Source organism: Panthera pardus, unplaced genomic scaffold (genome assembly GCF_024362965.1).
Source record: "Panthera pardus isolate Hobbes unplaced genomic scaffold, ASM2436296v1 HiC_scaffold_17, whole genome shotgun sequence".
NCBI classification, from domain to species: domain Eukaryota; kingdom Metazoa; phylum Chordata; class Mammalia; order Carnivora; family Felidae; genus Panthera; species Panthera pardus.
Window position 1 is genome coordinate 110,649,582 of NW_026526732.1, and position 22,970 is coordinate 110,672,551.

A 22,970-nucleotide genomic window follows, 5' to 3' on the forward strand; every position below is an offset into this window, starting at 1 on the left:
GGATGGGGAGTTATTGCTTAGTATGTTCAGAATTTCTGTTTGGGACGATGAGAAAGTTCTAGAAATGGGCAGTGGTGTTGGCGGCACTGTGAATATACTTCACACTGAACTGTCCAATGAAAATGGTTACGTTTTAGGTCACGTGTATTGGAGCGTAATTTTTTCCTTTTTAATGTTTATTCATCTTTGAGAGACAGAGACAGAGCATGAGCAGGGGAAGGGGCAGAGAGGGAGACACAGAATGGGAAGCAGGCTCCAGGCTCTGAGCCGTCAGCACAGGGCCCGCCGCGGGGCTCGGACCCACGGACCGCGAGATCACGACCCGAGCTGAAGTCGGGCGCTCAACCGACTGAGCCACCCGGGCGCCCCTGAGCATAATTTTTTTTAAGTAAAAAAGAAAAAACTGAATGGCTGGGCAGACAGCTAACAGCTCAGTGAGCATGATGGCATCGGAGCAGAGACAGGCACCAGCCTCCCTCCTGACGGTCCTGCAGCAGACAGTCCTGGGTCCTTAACCTACACAATGGCTCAGTATTCACAAAGGATGGCAAAGACTTTCCACGTTCCCCTGAGAGAAACACTGTATTCCTTTATTCTGCACACTATCAGCCAAGGGCCAGGCACTACCTACAGAAAACAACTTCGGAATAAAAAACTATCCACGGCCTCCACTGGATACAACTCACTAAGCAAATTGAGAGGTCCAAAGCTGAGCCTAAGAGCGACAATTCTTACAGCGGCAGCCAGGTGCTAGAAACAAGAGTCACTGCTCCTCGACTGCCACTTGCCTCAACCACTCAACAAAATTCAAGTCCGTGAAGACAACGCTAATACTCAGGGGAAGCTCCCCGATCCACCTGAGGTTGGGAGGGAGGACCCAGTGAATTATCTCACCTTTGGAAATGCGAAGAAACGAGACTCTCCAAGTATCCCTGGTTGAATTGGCTGGGCCCTACGCGCCTGGCGGCTCAGGTGGTTAGCTGTCTGACTTGACTCGGTCGCGATCTCATGGTTCACGAGTTCGCGCCCCACATCACATCGGGCTCTGTCAAAGTACGTGAATACACTTAGGGGCCCCTGGAGGGGAGCCTGCTTCGGATTCTGTGTCTCCTTCTCTCTCTACCCCTCCCCTGCTCACGCTCTCTCTTTTTCTCTTTCTCTCTCTCTCAAAAATAAACATTAAAAATAAATTAAATAAGGGGCGCCTGGGTGGCTCAGTCGGTTGAGCATCCCGACTTTGGCTCAGATCATGATCTCACGGTTTGTGAGTTTGAGCCCCGCGGCGGGCTCTGTGCTGATGGCTCGGAGCCTGGAGCCTGCTTCAGATTCTGTGTCTCCCTCTCTCTCTGCCCTTCCCCTACTCACAGTGTCTCTCTCCTCTCTCTCAAAAATAAGTAAACATTAAAATTTAAAAGAAAGAGAGGAAGGAAGGAAGGAAGGAAGGAAGGAAGGAAGGAAGGAAGGAAGGAAAGAAGGAAGGGAAAAGAAAAGAAAGTACAGAACAGTTCTGCTTCCCACCAGCTCTCACAACACTCTATAAGGAGCTCCTACCATCCCCACATCAAGAACTGAAAGAGCAGAGCTGTGGGGGGAGCACTAACCCTCAGGTGTCCTGATTCCCAATTTTTCAAAAACAAAACGGCTGTCTGCAGGCCCGTGCACCCTTCCCCATCTAGACAGACAGACAATGTCCATTGTTTTCTGCCACGAGGGCAGCACGCAGAGAACTCTGCTCAGGGTAAGATTCGGAAGTGTTAAAATGTGTCAAAATCTACCCCTGAAAAACCTGTTTCAAAAAGCCTCTCACATCTCTACTGGAACTCAAAGCAGCAAACCCACCAGAGGCCAAAGGGCCCGCCTTCCCAGTGTGCTTTTAACCTCATCAAAGCCACGGAGCGCATTCACTGCTGAAACACAGAGCCAATCCCCACAGCCCCTGCGAGACTCCCTGGTTCTCGGCAACCGCCGTGTCCCAAGTTCGTAACAGCAAAATAGTGATGTTTAGTACGCTCTAACATAAATTACTTGACATATAAGCAGTGAAAACGGCATCCTGGGACCTTAGATCAAGGGATACACTTTCCTACTTAAATGTCCTCTGGGGCATCCTAGTCAAGAGGTCGAGCCACCTACACCTGAACTTGTCCAGCTCCGAGGAACTCAGTCCCGTCCTCCGCACTGCACACGCATCAGCATATTTATTACTGCACCACTCTTGGCTGCTGGGGAGATTTTCTGAGTTTCAAGACACCCTCTGTCCCCGGTAGATTTTCTCCATTGCTCTCAGTTCAGGAACCTACACAACAAATCTACATCCTGTCCTCTTCTCCCGTCCGTGCGGGCGGCTCAGCCCTGAGGAGAAGGCAGCCGCCTAATACAAACTGCACACGATCCGGGAGACTCATGTATTTAAGGAACCTTTCCTTGCCCCATGTCGCAATGCTCTTCTTAAAGCACAGTGTTCTGAAATTACCCTAAACATTTTTTTTTTTATGTTTTATTTATTCTTGAGAGAGAGAGAGCAAGAGCTCGAGTGGGAAAGGGACAGAGAGAGAACGGGCAGAGGACGTGAAGCAGGCTCCAAGCCGTCAGCACAGTGTGCCATGTGGGGCTCGAACCCACGAACCGTGAGATGATGACCTGAGCCTAAGTCAGATGCTCAGCCGACTGAGCCACCCAGGCGCCCCCCCCCCTAAACACTTCTAAGAAGCAGACTGAATGTCTTCTCAAACCAAGCCCAATGGAGGAGATCCCTGGAGAAAGGGCTTCTTCCTTGACTTCACTCCACTCAATTCCCAGGCCACTGCTTCCTTCAAAACACAGCTCCTGGCCAGGGACACAACAACTATTTGGTAAATGAAACATCTCCATGGTCTCCCTAAAGGGAGGAGGGATCACTGTGTCTCTTCTTGACGTATTTTTTGTTCCAGCTGGCTAATCTATAAAGCGTCAGAAGCAGATGCAACGATAGTCTTAAAGGGATACGTGAATTCTAGTAACAGTCCCTTTGCGTCAAAGAAAAAAAAAAAAACTGAAATAGATAAGTTGTCGCCTTCTCCCTGAGTTCCACGGGACACTCATGCCCTATGAAACGTGCAATGTATATTAAGTAAGAACGCTAAAGGTTCCGAGAAAGGAGAAATGGAGAAACACGCTCAAGTTTGGGAAGTGCAGAGTCCAAGTTATCAGGCAGGGTCACTTCCCTCCCAGCACAGCTCTTCCTACCCATGCTATGGGCTGTTCCTCAGTGTGAGAAACAGAGGCCCAGAGCTACACAAGATGTCTTCTGGTTTATGTGACAAAACGGATGACTCGTGGGGCCGACAGGAAACCAGGCGCTTTCTTGGGCTATTTCCGACAACCGTCGGTGAAAATTTAGGTGACAGCTTCGCTTGTTTAAAAGTAAGAAAATCACGCATTAGAATTTTATCACACAAAAGAAACGACGTGTCACCTCTGAGAGCCTAAGGAATCTCTCCATTGAACCGTCAAGAACAACTCTCACGATGGAAAGGAGGATTATCTTCCCCCGGGAAGGGAAGAGCCGGCAGCCAGTTGAACGTTGAAAGGGCACGCCGTCTCTGTGCCACGGAAGCAACGAAACCAAGCCTATGCCGCCAGCAGAGGACTCAGTCTCTCCGAAATGGCGTGCAGAAGCAGAAAGAAGAAAAGCAAGTCATCTGCACGAGGGCTCGCCCACGCCGCCCAGCACCACAGGGTGGGATTTGCAGCAGCTTTTCTCCTTGAGCGTCCCGGGGGCCCCGGGTCAGGCACCCGTTGAGCAGGAGCTCAAACGAAGTAGTCAGGGAGCGTCTACTGGCTTTCTCCACGGCTCTCATCACCGACCAGAGCACAGAGCCCAATTCAAGTATGCGTAGCTGCCCACGCCACTGTCACCGGTCCCCACGCCCTGCAGGACGCTGAATTAGAGACGGGCGATGTCAGACAAGGCCGCTGAACAAAGGGACCCTGAGAAGACCGGTTCGGGCTTGAGATCTGTACTCCGGGCCTGGCCCGTCTATTAGGCAAATACACCCACAACCCACGAGAAGATCACTAGGGGGTGGGGCTGCGTGACACAGAGAGACAACAAGGAAGCGGTCCTGGGCTCTCGAGCAGCGTTCAGTGTCCCCGAGGATACTAGTTTGGTAAGAGGAGAATCCTGATTATGCGGAGTCGGGCCCCAGATCTTTTCAACTGGCCTTGAAGACGAGCAGTGGCCTCAATTCCGGGAATCTGACCCCCATGTGAGCAACCGGAAACAGAACCTTCGTCTCTGCTCATTCCTCCTCTGGACTCATTTGTGGGACAGAATCCAGTGAATGAGCTTGAAGATACTTGCATTCTGGTCCAGGTTTTAATGGGAAAGACAGGGAGGGAGGCAGGGATGAGCAGAATAATAAGAGAGGGACTAACCAACCGAGCAGGGCCTGGCCACTAATTCGAGCTGCAAAGACATTTCTTTACGTCCACTGAACTTTTAGAAAATGATTCACAAGGCTGATTTCAACACTCGACTGCCTGTATTTCCAATGATTTTTTTTTTTTAAGGCTCTAACTCTCCCTCAAAAGAGAAAGCACTGAGAGTCCTTAAGCAGGAAACGTTAAGAGGAAATGGTACGAAAGTGAAACCAATGGATCATTGGTCTGATTGAAGGAAGTGGACCCAGGTCCAAGGTTTTCTGAAACACGCCCTGCGCAGGTTTCTTCGGGGCAAGTTTCCTGCAGCGTTGACTCGGACGACACGTGAGGCTCTCACGAAGAGACTGTGTTCAAGCAACGAGGCAGGGCTACCCCGAAGCTTCTGCACAGCCAGGCCGGGAGTCCCCGCCTGACACAAGAAGCAAGCCAGGCACCTGCCTGCACAACCCACTCAGCCCTCCAACAGAAGGTCTCCACTGCTGGCCTCCCGCAGGCGACAAAAAGTAGACATACACCGAGGATGTCTCAGTTCCCGATGGTCTAACATGAGGGTATTTAGAGAAGGAAGACAGGAAACCCTATCCGCAGCTGCCCAGTAGGGTCTCGTAGAAAACGAAAAACTACCGTTCCTAGCTATGTCAGTTTCAAGAGTTCAATGCACTCAACTTCAGGCTCGCTCTTTCCAAAGCAGCCATCTCAGGCTCTGTCACCCTCATCCCGCTCTCTCTCTTCTCACCACACACAACTGGCTCATTAACAGCCAGGGATTCTGTTATACAAGGGCTTTTACTGCCTCGTGCCTTACGCTCTCTTCTCCCTCCTCTGTCTTTGTCTGTCTGTCTGTCTGCCTCTCTCTCTCTCTCTCTCCTCCAACAAGAAGAATTTCTGTCCAATACAGATCAGACCTGTCGGGTGGACACACCTGCGAGGCACAGGCTGACGGCTGACTACAGACGCTGGCCTTGGGGGTCAGGCACAACCACCCCTCATTCGATTGGCTGCGGCCAAGGTGCGGGGCTTCCTGTGCCAAGCACAGGGCTGCTGAGGAAAGGAAACCCTCAGAAGGAAACCGGAGGCATGGCAGGGTCTCAGAGGCAGCCGACACCTCGCACCTAAGTGCCTCGTCTGAGTCGTTTCCCTAAGCAGACTCTAAAATTCTGTGTACGATAGGTTACGATGATTTCTCGCGAAGACTTATTCCATAGGTCTCTACCTGGGGCTTAGGAATCTAATCCAGTGTTTCTCAAGTTTCGTCCGGATCAAAATCATCCTAAGGGCTTGGGAAAACAGACTGTTGGGCTGCACTCCCAGGGTGTGCGATTCAATAGCTTTGGACAGGACCCCCAGGAGTTTGCGCCTCTAACAAGTTCCCAGGTGATGCTACAATGTGCAGTTCTTGGAGCCACCCACTGAAAACCACCTAGTAGGTGTCTTAAGATAAACTTCCACTCGGTGCAACCTGTTATTTTGTTTTACACAGATCTAAGTATGGGGGCGCCTGGGTGGCTCAGCCGGTTAAGCGTGCAACTTCGGCCCAGGTCATTGTCTTGCGGTTCGGGGGTTCAAGCCCCGCGTCCGGCTCTCTGCTGTCGGCACAGAGCCCACTTTGGATCCTCTGTCTCTCTCTCTCTCTCTCTTTCTCTCTCAAAAAAAAAACAAACGTTAAAAGACTGTACAGATTTAAACATCTAAATACTTCAAAAAAAATGTTTTTTAATGCTTATGGGTTTTTAGGTAAGTCAATCATAATTATATTATACGACTGTACGTTTTCTGACTCCGATATAGCTCTATAAACTAAGTAAGACTAGGGACTGATCGAAACCAGTGGGTCTCAACTCGGTGGCAATGCTGATGCCCAGAGAACATCTGACAATGTCTGAAGACATTCTAATTGTCCTAACTGGGAGAAGGAGGTGATGCCTCCAGCAGCTAGTGGCTAGAGGCCAGGGACGCTACTCAACACCTGTGATGGACAGGCAGCCCCCTTGAACATGGAACTACTTGGTCTCGAACATCTAGTGCTGAGGCTGATTCGCCCCAGCACAGGGGTCGCCTGTGCCCCAGCACAGGTGGCTGAGGAGGTAAGAATCCCGCAGGGCCCGGAGATTCTGAAACCAGCATGCCCAGAGATGCTCTAATGTGGAAAAGCAGAGCCGCTCAAGCCAAGGAGTCCAAATAACACCCCTTGCCGTAAAACAAAGAGCAATCCTGACTGGCACCCAGGAGGAAGCAATCTGAGTCAGGCACCGAGAACAGGCGGGAGTGCCCCAAGTGGGCCGACAAAGCCCTATGGGGACGAGCGAGAGCCAACCACTGACGTTTGCGAGCTGTTGTCCTGTTTGCAACCTGACTCACGTGGAAGAGAAAAAAGGGCTGAAGCCCATTTCTGAACACATCCGGGTTTGCAGCAAAAAGAAGGGGAGAAAAGAAACCCACAGAAAAGGCACACGACTGCCTTCAGAGACATGTTCCTTAAACCCTTTCTTAGAGGAAAAAAGTCTCAAAAACGGTGCACCTTCCTTAAGAGCAGCAGAGTGAAAAACTCCTAAACCCGTTTTTGTAGAGACACCAATACCGGCTTAAAACAGCTCTGAGCGGAGGAAACATCAAGACAAGTATCTTGCACAGGACCAGGAGAAGATACAGAGTAGAGATCCTTCTTTTAGAGTATTTACATAAAATCTAGCAGAGCGGGGCGCCTGGGTGGCCCAGTAGGTTAAGTGTCTGACTCCGGCTCAGGTCATGATCTCACAGTTCGTGAGTTCGAGCCCCGTGCTGATGGCTCAGAACCTGGAGCCTGCTTCGGATTCTGTGTCTCCCTCTCTCTCTGTCCCTGCCCTGCTCGCACTTCTGTCTCTCTCTCTCTCAAAAATAAATAATAAAAACATTAAAAAAAAAAAAAAGCCACCCCTGGAGTTAAGGCTAAGTACACCACAAGCATGCCTCTCCAGAACATCAAAAAGCAGAGCCCTCCTCTGATGGACAGAGAGGCTGGCTAGTCCCAGAGAGCCAGACAGAAAGGGACTGAGCACAGAAGGCTTCCTGCACTCACGTCAGATATAAAGACGGATGTCACCTTCAGTAAACCTCTGCAGCGAGAGCAATGCCTCAGAAACTCTAGGTGACAAGGTGCTCGTGGCCTCTCCTTTGGGCTGGCCCACCCTCTCCCGCCCGGCCACACTGAAGACATGGGACATGAGAGGGTGCCTCAGCAAACTGCTGAAAAGGAAACGGCTGCCACCGGCTCCCGGTCCGGTCACACACGATGGCCTGTGAGGGGACAGACGCTCTGGGAAGGAGCGGGCCACCCCAGAGTGGAAGCATCCACACGAGCCGGGTCACCGTCCACAGCCAGTGTGGGTTTTTGGCCGCACCAGCCGTGCCTGGGAGGCAGTGAGCAGAAAGCTGCCCGGCTGCAGCCCTTCTGCTACCCCGAGGATGCGGGCGAAGAAGGGGAACGGGGCCCCCAGGACCGAAAAGGGAAGCTGCTGGCCGCCCCCGGAGCCAAACCCAGCTGTCCCAGAGGCAGCAGGAAAGCAGGCACCGGGGGCTCCTCTCCGGGTCTCGGTTCCTTCTCTTCCCGTGGGATAAGTCTTGCCTGGTTGCCAGCGATGAACAATCTAGAACCAATGGAGTCAGGAAATCAAAAACACCACCGCTGGGCCTCACCAAGCAGCCGGGGCCTCCACTGGCCGCGCCCTGAGCTCACCCGCAACAAGACGACCGCCGGGCGGGAGGGCAGAGGGCAGGCCTCAGGGGGCGGGCGTCAATCAGGGGCACAGAGATGTCCTACAGGCGCCCGCATTGCTCCCGAAATCTCCGCAACGGCCCGGCGTCGGGCGCTCGTGCTCCCGTCGATTCCACAGAGCCGCTAAGAACGCAGCCCTGAAGGTGGAGGGGGTCTTGCGTGCCTGCTCTCTACGGGGTTCCCCAGGGAACCTCAGGATGCCACAAGCAAAGTGGAAGCCGGCGAGCAGCTATGAAAGGAGACACATGCAGGCTGAACCTTGAGGGGCTGAGAGGCTCCTGGGGGGAGCTCACAGGGCCTGACCCGGACCGGCCCCGGCTGGTGGGGGGGGGGGGGGGGCGCGGGGGTCAGGAGAGGGGTGACGAAGCGGGGAAGGGAAGTGGAACAGAAGGGAAGACCCCTCTGAAGCCACAGACGGAGCAGTGAACGGCCATGCAACTCAAGAGAGTCCGTGGGAGCTCCGCAGGTGACGTAAATAAACTGCCTTCACCGCCGTCGGGGAGAAGAAGCGATGTGTCCTCTCATTTCAATACTAGAAGAATCCTCTAAGACACAGGACCAGCTGTACGTGCCCATTAGCCTGGGACTCCTCTCATCTGCGCTTGGTCTCGTGAAAGTGCCTGGGCCTTATCACTCGCAGATCTGCGGAACCACCATTCATAAAGAGCATTCGGGGACCCGAGGTAAGAAAGTCCCATGAGTGGGACAAAGATCAAAGGTCTAAATCCTGCAGTCCGGCCTCACACGAGCTCGGGTCCAGCTCGGGAAAAGACTGCGGCTGATTCAGCAGAAGCCGGCACGGGGACAGTCCAGGGCCGTGATCCTGGCTGGGAACCACACTCACCCCAGTGAGCACGGCATAAGGTTCGGGACGGTGGAACCGCACTGTGTCACACCCCGGCCACTAGGGTAACGGCGTATGCCATCTGCGCTTCAGTAAAAACGTTTGTAAAAACCTAAAGGAGGGGCGCCTGGCTGGCTCAGTCAGCGAAGCATCTGACTTTAGCTCAGGTCACGATCTCGCGGTCCGTGGGTTCGAGCCCCGTGTCAGGCTCCGTGCCGCAGCAGCTCGGAGCCTGGAGCCTGCTTTGGAGTCTGTGTCTCCCTCTCTGACCCTCCCCTGCTTGTCCTCTGTCTCTCTCAAAACATAAACATTAAAAAAAAAAAATTTTTAACAAAAACCAAAAATATAAAGCTAAAGGAAAAAAAAAAAAAAAGCTGTGACCCTGGAAACCCATTTGCAGGCACCAGAAAAGACAAGAACCACAGGACCCCAGGCCTGCAAATATACCACAGAAGACAACGCATCCCACGGGTGGACCTGAAAGGGCCTTAAATTGCCAAACAAATAATTAAATAATTAAATTAAATTAAAAGTTTGCCCCAGGAGCTGGAGTCCAAGGGGCACTGGCCTAAGAAATACAAGAACTTGAACAAAGAGAAGGAGCCAGGCTGCTAAATAGATTTTTTTTTGAAGACAACAAAATTGATGCGGTAGGGGAATTACTCTCCATTGAGACTTCCTGAATAACAATCAGGTGAGAAACGCATCCTTTAAAAAGCCTGTCAGGCGGCAGTTTCACTTCCAGGAATTCATCCAAGAGAAATAAATATGGGGATGTACTCATTTATAAGGCAAAATATTGGAAGCAACCTAAATATCTCACAAAAAGTGCCAGATAAATTACAGCCGTTAATGAAGTGCCATGCAGAAGTCCAAAACGTAGATATGTGTTATTCAATATATATGCTATACATATACAGTATTGATATGTATATAATATATCATGCTATTGTCATGGAAAACTTTGACCTTAAATACTAAATTTTTTAAGTACAGTACAAAATAGTATTCATAATTCCACTTTTAAAATGTCATACACTTCTATGTACATTAGTGTAGAAAAATACGAAAGAATACTTACAATTTTTCCAATGGTCTCTATTATTTTTTTAATATTTATTTTTGAAAGAGAGAGAGAGCACAAGTGAGGAAGGGGCAGAGAGAGAGAGGGAAGCAGAGGACAGGCGCTGCACTGAGAGCAGAGAGTCTGATACAGGGCTCAAACCGTGAGATCAGGACCTGAGCCAAAGTCGATGCTTAACCAACTGAGGCACCCAGGTGCCCCCTCAGGGGTCACTGCTGAATTGATCGCCTAGATGAGAGTTTTACTTTCCCATGTAACATCTTAGTAATACAAATAACACAGACGCTTTCAAAATTAAAAACAACAAAAAAAGAGAAATCGTTTTCAGCGCCCCAGCAATGCGTAGCCAGTGTTCTCCACTCGTCACACTGCGGTACCTGGATGTTTCCCACATGGCCTGGAGGGACAATTCTGTGATGACGCTCTACATCCTCCCTTCAAGAGGCGCAATCCACAGGAGCCCACTGTTGAAGGCTCTGAGACATGCTGTTTAATTCAGCTTCAGAGTGTGCCAAACTCTGGTGCTCCCCAAACACCAACCAGTTCAATCGCCAAACGTTGACAGTTCAATCGCCAAACACTGACCAGTTCAATCCCCAAACACTGACCAGTTCAATCTCCAAACGTCTACAGTTCAACCGCCAAACATCGATGGTTCAACCACCAAACATCGACAGTTCGATCGCCAAACGTCGACGGTTCAATCGCCAAACATCAACGGTTCAGTAGCCAAACGTCGACGGTTCAATCGCCAAACACCGACGGTTCAATCGCCAAACGTCGACGGTTCAACCGCCAAACACCGACAGTTCAATCACCAAACGTCGACAGTTCAATCGCCAAACGTCAACAACTCAATCCCCAAACACCAACAGCTCAATCGCCAAACATAGTTCAATCGCCAAACGCCGATGGTTCAATCGCCAAACACCGACGGTTCAATCCGCAAACACCGACCAGTTCAATCTCCAAACGTCTACAGTTCAACCGCCAAACACCAACAGTTTAATCGCCAAACGTCGACAGTTCAATCGCCAAACGTCGACAGTTCAATCTCCAAAGGTCGATGGTTCAATCGCCAAACGCCGATGGTTCAATCGCCAAACACCAACGGTTCAATCACCAAACATCAACGGTTCAATCCCCAAATGTCGACAGTTCAATCGCCAAATGTCGATGGTTCAATCACCAAAGGTCGACGGTTCAATCCCCAAACATCGACAGTTCAATCGCCAAACGTCAACAGCTCAATCCCCAAACACCAACAGTTCTATCGCCAAAGGTCTACAGTTCAATCGCCAAACGTTGACGGTTCAATTGCCAAAGGTCGACGGTTCAATCCCCAAACATCGACAGTTCAATCGCCAAACGTCAACAGCTCAATCCCCAAACACCAACAGTTCTATCGCCAAAGGTCTACAGTTTAATCGCCAAATGCCGACGGTTCAATTGCCAAACACCGACCAGTTCAATCCCCGAACGTCTACAGTTCAATCCCCGAACGTCTACAGTTCAAAAGGCTCATGGACTAAGAAGAATGACTCCAAAACAGGTGAGCAGGTCTGGGACCGTTGTGAAAGCAGCATCCTCCTCCAGGCAGACTGCAGGAAGGGAGCATAGTTAGCCTGAGGGCTGAAAGATGACGACTGCCTTCAAATGCCTGAACAGCACTGAGGCAAGGAGGGGCTTCTGTGAGGTCCCAGCAGACCCGGCAGGAACAGACGCAGACAAGTTACGGAGAAGCAGATTCCAGCCCAAACTAACAAAGGGCTTTCTGGGGACTCTCATTTTTCCCATCTCTGGAAGTACTGAAGCACAAAGTGGACACCTGGCTTGCGTACGGACACCCAGGGATGTCACAGAAGAAACTTCTCACAGGCTAGGGCCCGTGGTTAGACGGCCACTAAGAGTCCTCCAGGCCCAAGACCCCCTGGGCGGCGATCAAGGACGCCAAGATCCAAGCAGACTTCCCCAGAGTCGGCTGGGGTCGGGTCCTCCGGACCTGCTGGCATTTGGAAGACCAGGAAGACCACTAACCCCACTCGATCCCCACAATGTCTCCTGAGACCCCCAAGGCCCAGGAATCAGCAGGCAAAGACACATTTGCCTCCTTAGCGGGACTAAGCGCGTTCATCGCTAGCTCTCGCCACAGGCTGGAAATGCTCCAAGTACAGTTCAGGAGACGCGTCCACCCCGCCCCAACCTCTCAGAGGACCTGCCCTACACCCACCGTAGCTAAAGAGAACAAGACACCTGCATGCCCAGATTCACCAAGACATAATGTTTTCGAGAGAGAAAAACTCTCTCCCAAAAAACAAGTACGAGGAACAGGACTCAGTGGGTGAAAGTGAACAGACTATTCACTCACACACACACACACACACACACACACATCCCAGAAGCATCCTTCTTTTCCCGCCTTTACCTCTCTTTTCTCAAAGACTTGGGGGACGTGATCTATTGAGAGAGAGAGAGAGAGAGAGAGAGAGAGAGAGAGAAATAGGGCAGAGTAACAGATCCAGACAATATGCCCCACATAGAGCAGCCCAAATTCTTACACTCTCTTCAAAGACAACAAGCATTTTAGAAAGGGAGGATGACGGGGGTGGGGCGGTGGAATCTTCTGCCCTTCGCCACATTCTATAAAGTTGCATTTCCCAATCTGTTTTAACAACAGACACTAACAGTGTTTCCAATGAAACGAAACGGTGTTACGGGAACTCTTCACTGAAGGCTTTGTTTTCTCTGGAACTCTGAAAAACAGGGTTCTCCCTATTCATTCCATATTTTGTACAGATCTCCTGGCTCCTGCATTTCCACAATGCCCCTTTCACGCGGCTCACATACACCCCTGCCTCCCCGCGCCCCGGGGTGTGCCTGAGCGCCCAGCTCCCAGGGTGGTGAAATCCCAGAGGCTGGAAAAGAGTGTCTTTTTAAGAACAAAGTTCCCGCACGCCTGGTATACATTCGAGGGCTCCTGCCCCAGGTCACCGGACTCTCCTCTCCTAACTTCAGAAGGAACTGGGGCAGCGGCAGAGGAGACCGGAGAACGTGGAAGCGGCTCGGGTAACAGGTTCACACTGGCCAGAGCTGGCTTCTGGAAACACATGCCCAGAGCCAGCGCCTGCCTCCGACCCCCGGGGCCCCGAGACGAGTGGGGGGCCGCCTCCAGCTTTGAGCGGGGGGCATTCGGAAGCGCTGCAATGCGGGTTTACTCTGAAGGTCCCAGAACTTCGGCCAGGCCCCCTGGCAACAACGCGTGCCCTCCTATACCCCCTCCTGAAGGTGGTTTCGGTGTGCCCGCTGCTTTCTACGGCTCAAGTTCCTCGGGTCGTGTAACTTCACCCAGGTGCTCTGAAAATTACCCACGCGCTGAACGGTAAGCGATCCCGAAAAGTCGACACTCCTCGTGGTGCCACAGGGACCGGCGTTCAAATTCCCCCAACAAACGGGCACAGAGCCTCCTGCGAGGGGGGCACGCCAGAGGCCTGGCACAACGGCTGTCCCCGGCAGGGCTCCTCGGAAGCCGCCGCGGTCTACAGACCTCGGACGTGAACTCCGTCCCTCCGTCTGTTTTAACTACTGGAATAAGGCACAAGCACGGGCCCCGATGCGTCAGGCCAAGTTCAGCCTGTTAGAGATCAATGCCGAGGTACGCTGTGCGGTCAGCATACACCGCGTTCCAGAAGAACAAAGCTTCTCCTGCTGTCTCCCTCGGAAAGCACCCTGAGACCGTGGCTGTGGCTGTTTTAGACACCGTGACAGCTGTCCCACTTAGCTGGTGAATGCGGAGTCCCTCTGAAATGTGCAGCCAGAACAGAATCCAATCTCCCCTTCTATTTCTAATTTACGTTCATCAAAACCACTCCCCAAGATCACTGATCGGGTTTATGCTATTTCGGACTGAACTACGAACCAGCAAAAAAAAAAAAAAAAAAAAAAATACTCCTAAGGTGTCTCGACTTTACAAGCTCTTTGGAAAATTACATGTTTTGAAAAGGTGCCACTGGTTTAAAAAAGAAAAGTCTGGACACCATCGGCCGAGGCTGCTGTCGCCTAAAAGTAGCCGCGAAACACAAATTCCAGAGTGGATGTTTGAGAAGTGACCGTGCCACAGGCCGTGCTGAATCAAGTCAGCCGTTAGAGACTGGGGAGTGAGGGAAAGAGTACACGGTCTGGCCGTGCAAAATGGACACGGCCTAGTCTCAAGGAACATTGCTTCCCGTATCAGAGAATACCTGACATTGAAAAGAATTAACATGGGCCGGACGCTTACAAAATTTTCAGGGGAGAGCGAGGCCCCCTTTGAAAGTATTTTTAAAAGAAACAGGTAGCAGTCGAGGATGTTTTGAGTTACTGAAAGACAGCCTGCCAGCAAAATATCTTAGGGGTACACGTTACCCAAAAGAACATCCTCACGCTTTTCAACATGCTCAAGGTTAACGCAGGCTTATTCCAAGCAAGCCTAACTAAGATGCTCAGAAGTTATACAGAAAAAGTCAAAAAGAAAATATATTCAAGAGATTCCGGGTTGACTCTTCAAAAGAACGTAAGAGAACGAGGGATGAATTGTTCCAGAGGGAACAGGTGACATACGGGGAAGCTGACATTTGCAGACACGCTTTTTCCCTCCTGCCCCGCTTCTTCTGGCCCGTGTGGTGAGGGTTGTGGAAGAACAGTGGGCTGGCAGAGGTGACAGAATTCCAAAACGAAACAGAAAAGGCAAGGCTGAGACCAGCGGTGAACCTTCCACACGCTTCAGAGTCACCACCAGGGAGATGGGAGACCACCTTCCTCTTCCGAGGCAAGTGGCATCAGGGACGTGGACGGAAAGAGGTCACCAAGGACCCTGCTTCCTCCTGACAATGTTTTTCTTTCAACCATCAGCCCTGAAGGGAAAGAAAAGAAAAGAACAGAAAAGAAAGGAAAAGAGAAAAAAAGAAAAGAAAGGAGAAGAGAAAAAGATGAGAGGAAAAAGGAGGGGGAGGGGAGGGGAGGGGAGGGGAGGGAGGGGAGGGGAGAGGCTGAGGCAATACCAAATGCTGTCAAAGACTTGGGGCCGCTGGCTCACTGACTCTTCGCTGACAGGACTCCACAGTGTCCCACAGCCACTGGGACAACAGCTGACAGCTTCTTGTAAAATTAAGCAGGCAATGCCAGTATGAGCCTGCACTTGTGCTCCCTGGCATTTACCGGGGACACATGAAGACTCGTGTTCACACGGAAGTCTGTAACCCGGTGTTTACCTCCATTTTATTCCCCAAATAACAACCCCAAAACAGAAAATAACCCCCAGGTCCTTCAACAGGTGAGGGGACATCCATAGCATGGAACAGTCCCTGGAGGGGGGGGGGGGGGGGGCGCGGGGAGGCACAGTGGCTATGCTGTTCAACAACCTTGGTAAATGTCTAGGGAATTATCCAAAGTGGAAAATAAAAAAAAAAAAACAAGAACAAACAACCCCCAAAAGGCATATACCACACGATTACGTATGTATAATATTTTCGAAGTAACAAAATTATAAAAACAGAGAACGCCTTAGCGGCTACCAGGGGCCACAGAAGTGCATACACGGGTGTGGCTCTGAAAGGCAATATGAGGGATCCCTGAGGTGACAGCAATGTTCTGCCCTTTGCAGCATCAGTGGCAATATCCTGAATGTGACGTCACAGCTATAATTCTGCAACAGACGACAAACTGGATGAAGGGTACCAGGGACCTGACTTCTGACAACTGTTAAAATCTACAACCATCTACAATCAATGAAAAGTTTAATTTAAAATGCATAAATTGGGGTGCCTGGGTGGCTCCGTCGGTTAAGTGTCCGACTTTGGCTCAGGTCACGATCTCACGGTTCGCGAGTTCGAGCCCCGTGTCAGGCTCTGTGCTGACAGCTCGGAGCCTGGAGCCTGCTTCGGATTCTGTGTCTCCCTCCCCCTCTGCCCCTCCCCCACTCACACTCTGTCTTCCTCTCTCTCTCTCTCTCTCTCTCTCTCTCTCTCTCTCTCAACACTCAATTGGGGCGCCTGGGTGGCTCAGTTGGTTAAGCGGCCGACTTCAGCTCAGGTCATGATCTCACAGTCCGTGAGTTCAAGCCCTGCGTCGGGCTCTGTGCTGACAGCTCAGAGCCTGGAGCCTGTTTCAGATTCTGTGTCTCCCTCTCTCTGACCCTCCCCCGTTCATGCTCTGTCTCTCTCTCTCTGTCTCAAAAATAAATAAACGTTAAAAAAAAAAATGTTTTTTAAATAAAAAAATAAAATAAAATAAACACTCAAAAATTTTAAATAAACAAATAAAAATTAAAACTACATAAATTAAAACACATTTTTAAAAGTCCAGGTATTGCAAAAATCGGGTGAAGATTCAATTAGCAAATGAGAAAATGAAATAACAGCATAAGACAGAATGACTTCCTAATGGCATGTCCTACAGACAAGAGAGAAAGGTATTAATTACGGCAACAGATGACACGTGCCAGCATGTGGCCTTCAGGGGACCTGCCCACCATGTAAAAAGTACGGGGCGTGAGGACCTGACCGCAGACAGCACTCCTCAGGACGGACAGCCCGTTCCTCTGACTGCCCAAGAGGCACCAGCTTGGACTGGTTTCCTAACCTGTGGTCCATAGGCTCTCTGGCCCATGGTCCGTAGGGCCTCTGGCCCTGTTCGGTAGGGTCTCTGGCCCGTGGTCGGTAGGGCCTCTGGCCCTGTTTGGTAGGGCCTCTGGCCCGTGGTTAGTAGGCTCTCTGGCCCGTGTTCGATAGGGTCTCTGGCCCGTGGTCGGTAGGCTCTCTGGCCAAAGAAGTCTGAGAAAGACCACACACTTCATCTCTTTCTCAGGCCTCTACGGCACCCACTGATGTATCAGTGGCTCTGGTAGCCGTGCAGGAAAGACACTGGTTTGTCCTTAACGCCCCAACTGCCAAGCGCATCTGACCACCAAGCGCCCTTCCTCCTGCACTCCCAACACTTCTGCTTCCATGTGAGCAGAGCCTGCTCAGCAATCTGGGATCTGGTCAGCACTCCATCCTGCTGGAAAGGGGACACAGACTAGAAACGACTCTCCCGGGCCTCCCGGCAAACAGGGAACACAACCTCTCAACAAAGGCAGTGGACACGCGGGCACCAGAAGGGGTGGCATCGTCCGGGCCACCGAGAAGACAATGTAGCACCCCTTGGCTCCTCTCCTTTGATCCCTGGTTGGGTGTGTATCACGTGCTGGGCATGGCACCAAGCAGCACTGGGACATATCCTGGTTAATCTTCAAAGCAGCCATTTACAAACAGATACTGTGAGAACACCTGTTTCATTGGAGAAAGGAACTGAGCTTAACAACGTTATAAAGTGGCTGGGCTGCCGTCTGAACCAGGTGTGACTCCAGGGGCCAGGTCCTTATCCACTGAGCCCTATGCCTCCCTGGAGACAGGAGGATAAAGTTCAGGTACAGGTCATTAGAAACAGGTGGTGAGAAGAGACCTACTTAAGCGGTCCGGCTTTACCTGATATCCCCATCGCAAGGGAAGGAGTCAACTCACCGCCTGGCCGCTGTCCACCCCGTACGTGCTCCAGCCGCACTTTGGATGCTTCTCTGGCACGTAAACACCTCCGGCTTCCAGGCATCGTTCTGTCCCCTTTGTCCAGAACGTGTCTCTACTCTCTTCCCTTGGCAACTCCTACTCAGACATCAAGAGTCGGCTTAGGCTTCCACACCTTCTAGTCCGAGTCTGGGGTCCCTCTGATGTGCCGTGACAGTCCCCCACCCCGGTCATCCCGCTCCTAGCTCAAAGCACTGCCCACTGACACGTTTACCTCCCCAGCTGGACGGTGAGGCCTGGCTACGTGAAGTCCGGTACATACAATGCGTCTGGCATACCGACGTGCTCGGTAAGTCAGGAAATTACGTGCAACTCAGCCCGTCCACCAGATAAACCCAAGAGTCCCGATCTTTCTGACCATTGGGCGAAAGGGTGCAATCATTCAACAAGCCAGAAGATGTTTTCTGTTTATTTTGATAATAATGGTGAAGCAGACAGGCTTTGAGGGAGGCGGATCTGGGTTCAAACCGCGGCTCTGTCGTTAACTAGCCGCACGATCCGAAGCCGCGTACGGAGCCTCTACGAACGTGAAGGGAGATGTAAAGGGTGCCCACCTCTCGGGGCTGCGACGGCTGATGCACCATGAAATGTTCAGCAGAGAGCCCAGCACCTGGTCAGTGTTCGGTGAATAGCAGCCGTCACGACCATGAGAAGAAAGATCAAGATAAACCCTCTCCAGAAAACAAGCTACAGAGAGCATAAAGTCTCCAACGGTAAAAAGAGGGAACTAAGGAACGTAGAACGTAGAACTCCCAGCCTTGAGGAAGGACACTAAGAACAAGAAACAAAACTCGAGATACATTGAAGCTACGAAGCCAACTCACTGGTTACCGATGTTAGCGGACTGACCGCCAAAAGTCAGAAATGAAAACGATAAAGAGATTCCCCCCAGTGTTTTCATGTACGTAACTGAATTTCTCTAAATTCAGACACCCCAAAGTCAACCACGTCAAGGTCTGTCGCTGACCATCTTGCTCAAACTTGAATATTTCCATTAAGATTGTCAGACTCTATTTCTATTAATAATTCCTGCCCATGCATGTAAGGAACAGCTAAAACAAGTCTATACCAAGCTACCAGAAAGTATTTAACTTCCTGACTTGGGGAGATAAATGCTTACAAAGACGTGTAACTTGGCTAGAATCTTAACCAGCTTACGTTAAGATCGGGGGGGGGGGGGGGGGGGGGGTGGTCTCCACATCAGGTACTTAATCATAACTGCTTGTAAAGGTCCCAATCTTGTCATACTGGACACTTAAATTTGTCTTTGAAATTTTCACTTTGTAGATCTCCCTCATGGCGTGCACTCGTTCTCAACATGAACGGTATCCACACCCAATAATGCCAGACCTTTGTAGCAAGGACCACTGGACGACTACCCCTCAAATCCTATAAAGGGGGATCCGTCTTGTAAAGATGTACTTTAAACGTATAAAACAACAAAGAGCAGAAACAAAATTTCTTCTCTCCACACTCCCACCCCCCCAAAGTACCACTATCCTACGACATCAGGTAAAATACACTCTGAGGAAATGTACTCTTTTACTCTTGTTTTTAAAGGATTTTCTTCGGTTTCTTTACATAAGCAATCTCTACACCCAACGTGGGGCTTGAACTCATGACCCCAAGGTCAAAAGCCCCATGCTCTACCACCTGAGCCAGCCAGGCGCCCCCAAAAATTACTCTTTATTAAAGCAAAATAAGTCAGAATAACGGCCCCAATCATTTCTGCTATGGGTAACTCTAATTATGCAGGTTACATGAACACACTGGGTACCAGGGCCAAAGCCACTCAATCAAGTTTTCCCCCTTCAGTTTCTCTGCCATCCCAACTCATACACGTAGCCCACAGAGAAAGAGAAGTCATCCATCAAGAGCATAATCCTTCCATCTACAGGGAAGGTAGTTAGATATTCGAGAAGATTCTCAAGACAGATGTTATCAGAAAGACACTTCACGTTCTTTCTGTGGCAACTTCAACTAATGAAACAGAATATTAAAAGTATTCTCTTTCCAATGACACGTGGTTGGGATTTGTTTTAAAATACTCCAAGAGGTGTGGGGGGAACTGTGGTCGATAAACAAGACGGGGCTGGAGAATTTCCTACGATAAAAAGAGAAACAGAATATTCTCTCCGACAAAAACACAAACAACATGTATTCCCCCAAGGCTAAATCAAGGTTCCCCACAGTCTCAACCTAGAAGCCACTAGAATACCACAAAGGGCTCTTCGCTTCTCTAAAGGTACAGCCCAGTCACTGACAATGACCTCCCCACTCTGACCAGCACACGGTCCAATCCCCGGGTCCCCGGCAGCAACCCCACACGCTGGGGGGACCCCAAGTTCAGTCTCAGTGCTGGCGGATACCGCCTGCCACAAGCAGCTCCCTTCGAAATACCAAACATCCATGTGAAATGACAGGTGTTTTCTTTCCAGTAACAGTGACTCACACGTCACATCTGAGAACACTTACGTAGTTCAACTAACATGACACAAATTTTTTAAACGCTTCCCTAAGTCCTCACAAATAAAATCACGCAATCCGCCACAGCAAGGATAACTTTAAATAAGCTTCAGCTCACATCAAACTGAGTAACTGGAAAACAGGCTGTAGATGACCTCAACGTGGGTGACTGTGATAATTTTAACAAATACAATTGTCAACATTGCAATCTCGAAACTGTAAATGCCCTACTGTTCACTTTCAATGGCCAGATATTCCAATTAACCCAAGACAAAATGGCCCTCAGAACTTTCGAACTAAATGTGAATCACAGCACTTGAGTTGCCTGGAAATTAAGCAATCAAAACAATGAAGAGGAAAAACACTTTCACTTCCAAACGTTTTAAGAAACGAGAATACTTACCAGCACTTTGTTTTCAACTCTGTCTCCCTTAACTTCCAACTTGACTTTCTTCTTCACTGCAATTTTTATCTTTCTGCCAATAACGTCCTTTATGCTTTCTGAAAGGAGAGAATCGTTCCGTTATAGTCTTTTATTGGTAAGAAAAAAAAGGCACTGGGGAGGAGAGAGCATTCGAAGGAGTATTTTTGTTTGTTCTTATTGTTGTTGTTGTTTAGCTTATTGTAACAAGGCTGATAGCTATCAGTCACCACGTATTTAATGAACACCTGCTATGTGCTTCATACTGGGTGCTCAGATGCTGAGCAAAGAGGAGGAGCTGAGAGAGGAGGGGAGACTTCAAACTGGGCACGGTGGCAGGAAGGTCTTCCTGGGACTCCAGGGAGTACTCCAAATGGAACAGGTGCCAAATCACACTCGTTCTCTTCCCCCACCCCTCCTCTGGCCACTGATGAAGCTAGAAATCTCTTAGCAACCCGACTGTCCATCCCTATCGTCTCCATGTTGCACGCCCTTAGGATTTTGTAGGTATTATTCCCTTTCCTGAGATGCCCTTTCCCTCCTCTCCCGGTTAGTGTACCTCAAAATATAGCAACCTCCTCTATACTCCCATAGCTCTGTATTCTACAGTATAATCGTATAGGCTTATTCATATATTCAATCCAAAATATATGTCCACAGGAATAGCTCCCGCGTGCCAAATGTTCTGTAGATGCAGGGATAGAGAGGGCCCTGCCTTCCACAGGTGCTTACGGTCTAGAGGCCGCAGACAGACGCCTCTAGAAAAATCTGCACTTGCTACCATGAGATCACAGACAAGGAGGTTCATGAAGGTTTCAGGGAGAAGGGGACTCCTGAGCTGAATCTTGAAAGAGTAGGAAAGACACCACTGGTCCAAAGCAGGGTGTCCAGGGGTGCCTGGATGGTGCAGTAGGTTAAGCATCCGACTCTGGATCTCAGCTCGAGTCAGGATCTTATGGTTCGTGGATTCGAGCCCCGCGTCAGGCTCTGTGCTGACAGCTCAGAGCCCGCAGCCTGCCTCGAGTTCTGGGTCTCCCTCTCTCTCTCTGCTCCTCCCAGGCTTGTGTGCGTGCACTCTCTCTCTCTCTCTCTCTCTCTCTCTCAAAAAATAAATAAAAACGTTAAAAAAAAGAATTTAAAAAAATGCAATGTATAATTCACCGAGGTGCAGTAAGAACACAGAAGTTTTATTTATCTTTGCAATGTTTCAGTTTATGTTTTTAAATTATACATGCTGGGGGTGCCTGGGTGGCTCACTCGGGTAAGCGTCCGACTCTTGGTTTTGACTCAGGTCATGATCTGCAGTTTCATGAGTTAAAGGCCCAAGTCGGGCTCTGCACTGGCAGCAAGGACCTGACTAGGATTCTCTCCTGTGCTCTCTGCCCCTCCCCCACTCATGCTGTCTCTCTCTCTCTCTCTCTCTCTCTCTCTCAAAAGAAATAAACTTTAAATTATACATGCTAAATGAAGTATGTATGTAGCTTAATAAATACGTGTTTATGAAGGGGTAATCAAATATCCTTATTGGAAACCCACCACAAAAGTTTAGAGCCACCAAGTTAGATAGGAGCAAAGAAGGGGACCAGTTGCCTGGGTGGCTCAGTCGGTTGAGCATCTGACTTTGACTCAGGTCATGATCTTGAGGTTCATGGGTTCAAGCCCCATATCAGGCTCTCTGCTGTCTGTGCAGAGCCCATCTCGGGTCCTCTGTTCCCCCTGTCTCTGCCCCTCCCCAGCTTGCACTCTCTCAAAAATAAATAAATCTTTTTTTTAATTATTATTTTTTTTTTTAAAAGAGCAAAAAAGAATAGGGAGGAGCTGTCCCCACAGCAAGAAGGGCAGGAAACAAGGGAAAATGCAGCTTGTTCAGGGACTGACAAGGAGGAGCTGGGATGTTAGGGAGGAAAGGGGACAAGTGGGGAACCTCTCTGCCCTGGGAGCTCTCCAGCCAGCTCTGGGTATGATCAGACTTCTTCCCCCCCCCCCCACACCCCCCCACAAGAGGCCTGTGGGAGAGGAGTGTCAGAAATGGACTTCAGAACAGAAGGAGACTGGAAAGTTAGATTCCAAAAGGTCAGAAGCAACCACCTCGGAGAGGCACCACGGCCGAGGACAGTCTTCTCATCCTCGTCAGCGTTTAAATTTTTTTATAACAAGCCCGTATTTCTTTCATAATCAGAGAGATACACAGTACATTTTTTAAACACCTTCGGGGATTAGCTTAAGGGAATAAGCTGAGGTTTTCACACAGTTGCCATTTTGATTCGATGGCAACGGAAGTCTCAGCACTTGCAATGAGAGGAAAGCAGTGCTTCTTCCTAGGAATTTCCCCCATCCCAGACGAATCGGGCCGTATACAGGCCCAGAAAAATCATACTGGGCATGTC

General features: G+C 50.1%; 1 protein-coding gene and 1 non-coding gene across 2 annotated transcripts in view; one reads left to right on the forward strand and one right to left on the reverse strand.

Annotated features, from left to right (window-relative positions):
- CARMIL1 (capping protein regulator and myosin 1 linker 1) overlaps nt 1-22,970 on the reverse strand; it is a 308,280-nt gene that overhangs the window by 283,125 nt on the left and 2,185 nt on the right. Inside the window, 1 exon segment of the mRNA XM_019425299.2 lies at nt 20,566-20,663. Coding sequence (XP_019280844.2) covers nt 20,566-20,663 — 98 coding nt within the window.
- Nucleotides 22,172-22,256, forward strand: TRNAQ-UUG (transfer RNA glutamine (anticodon UUG)). Its single transcript has one exon. It is a non-coding gene; the product is annotated as a tRNA-Gln (tRNA).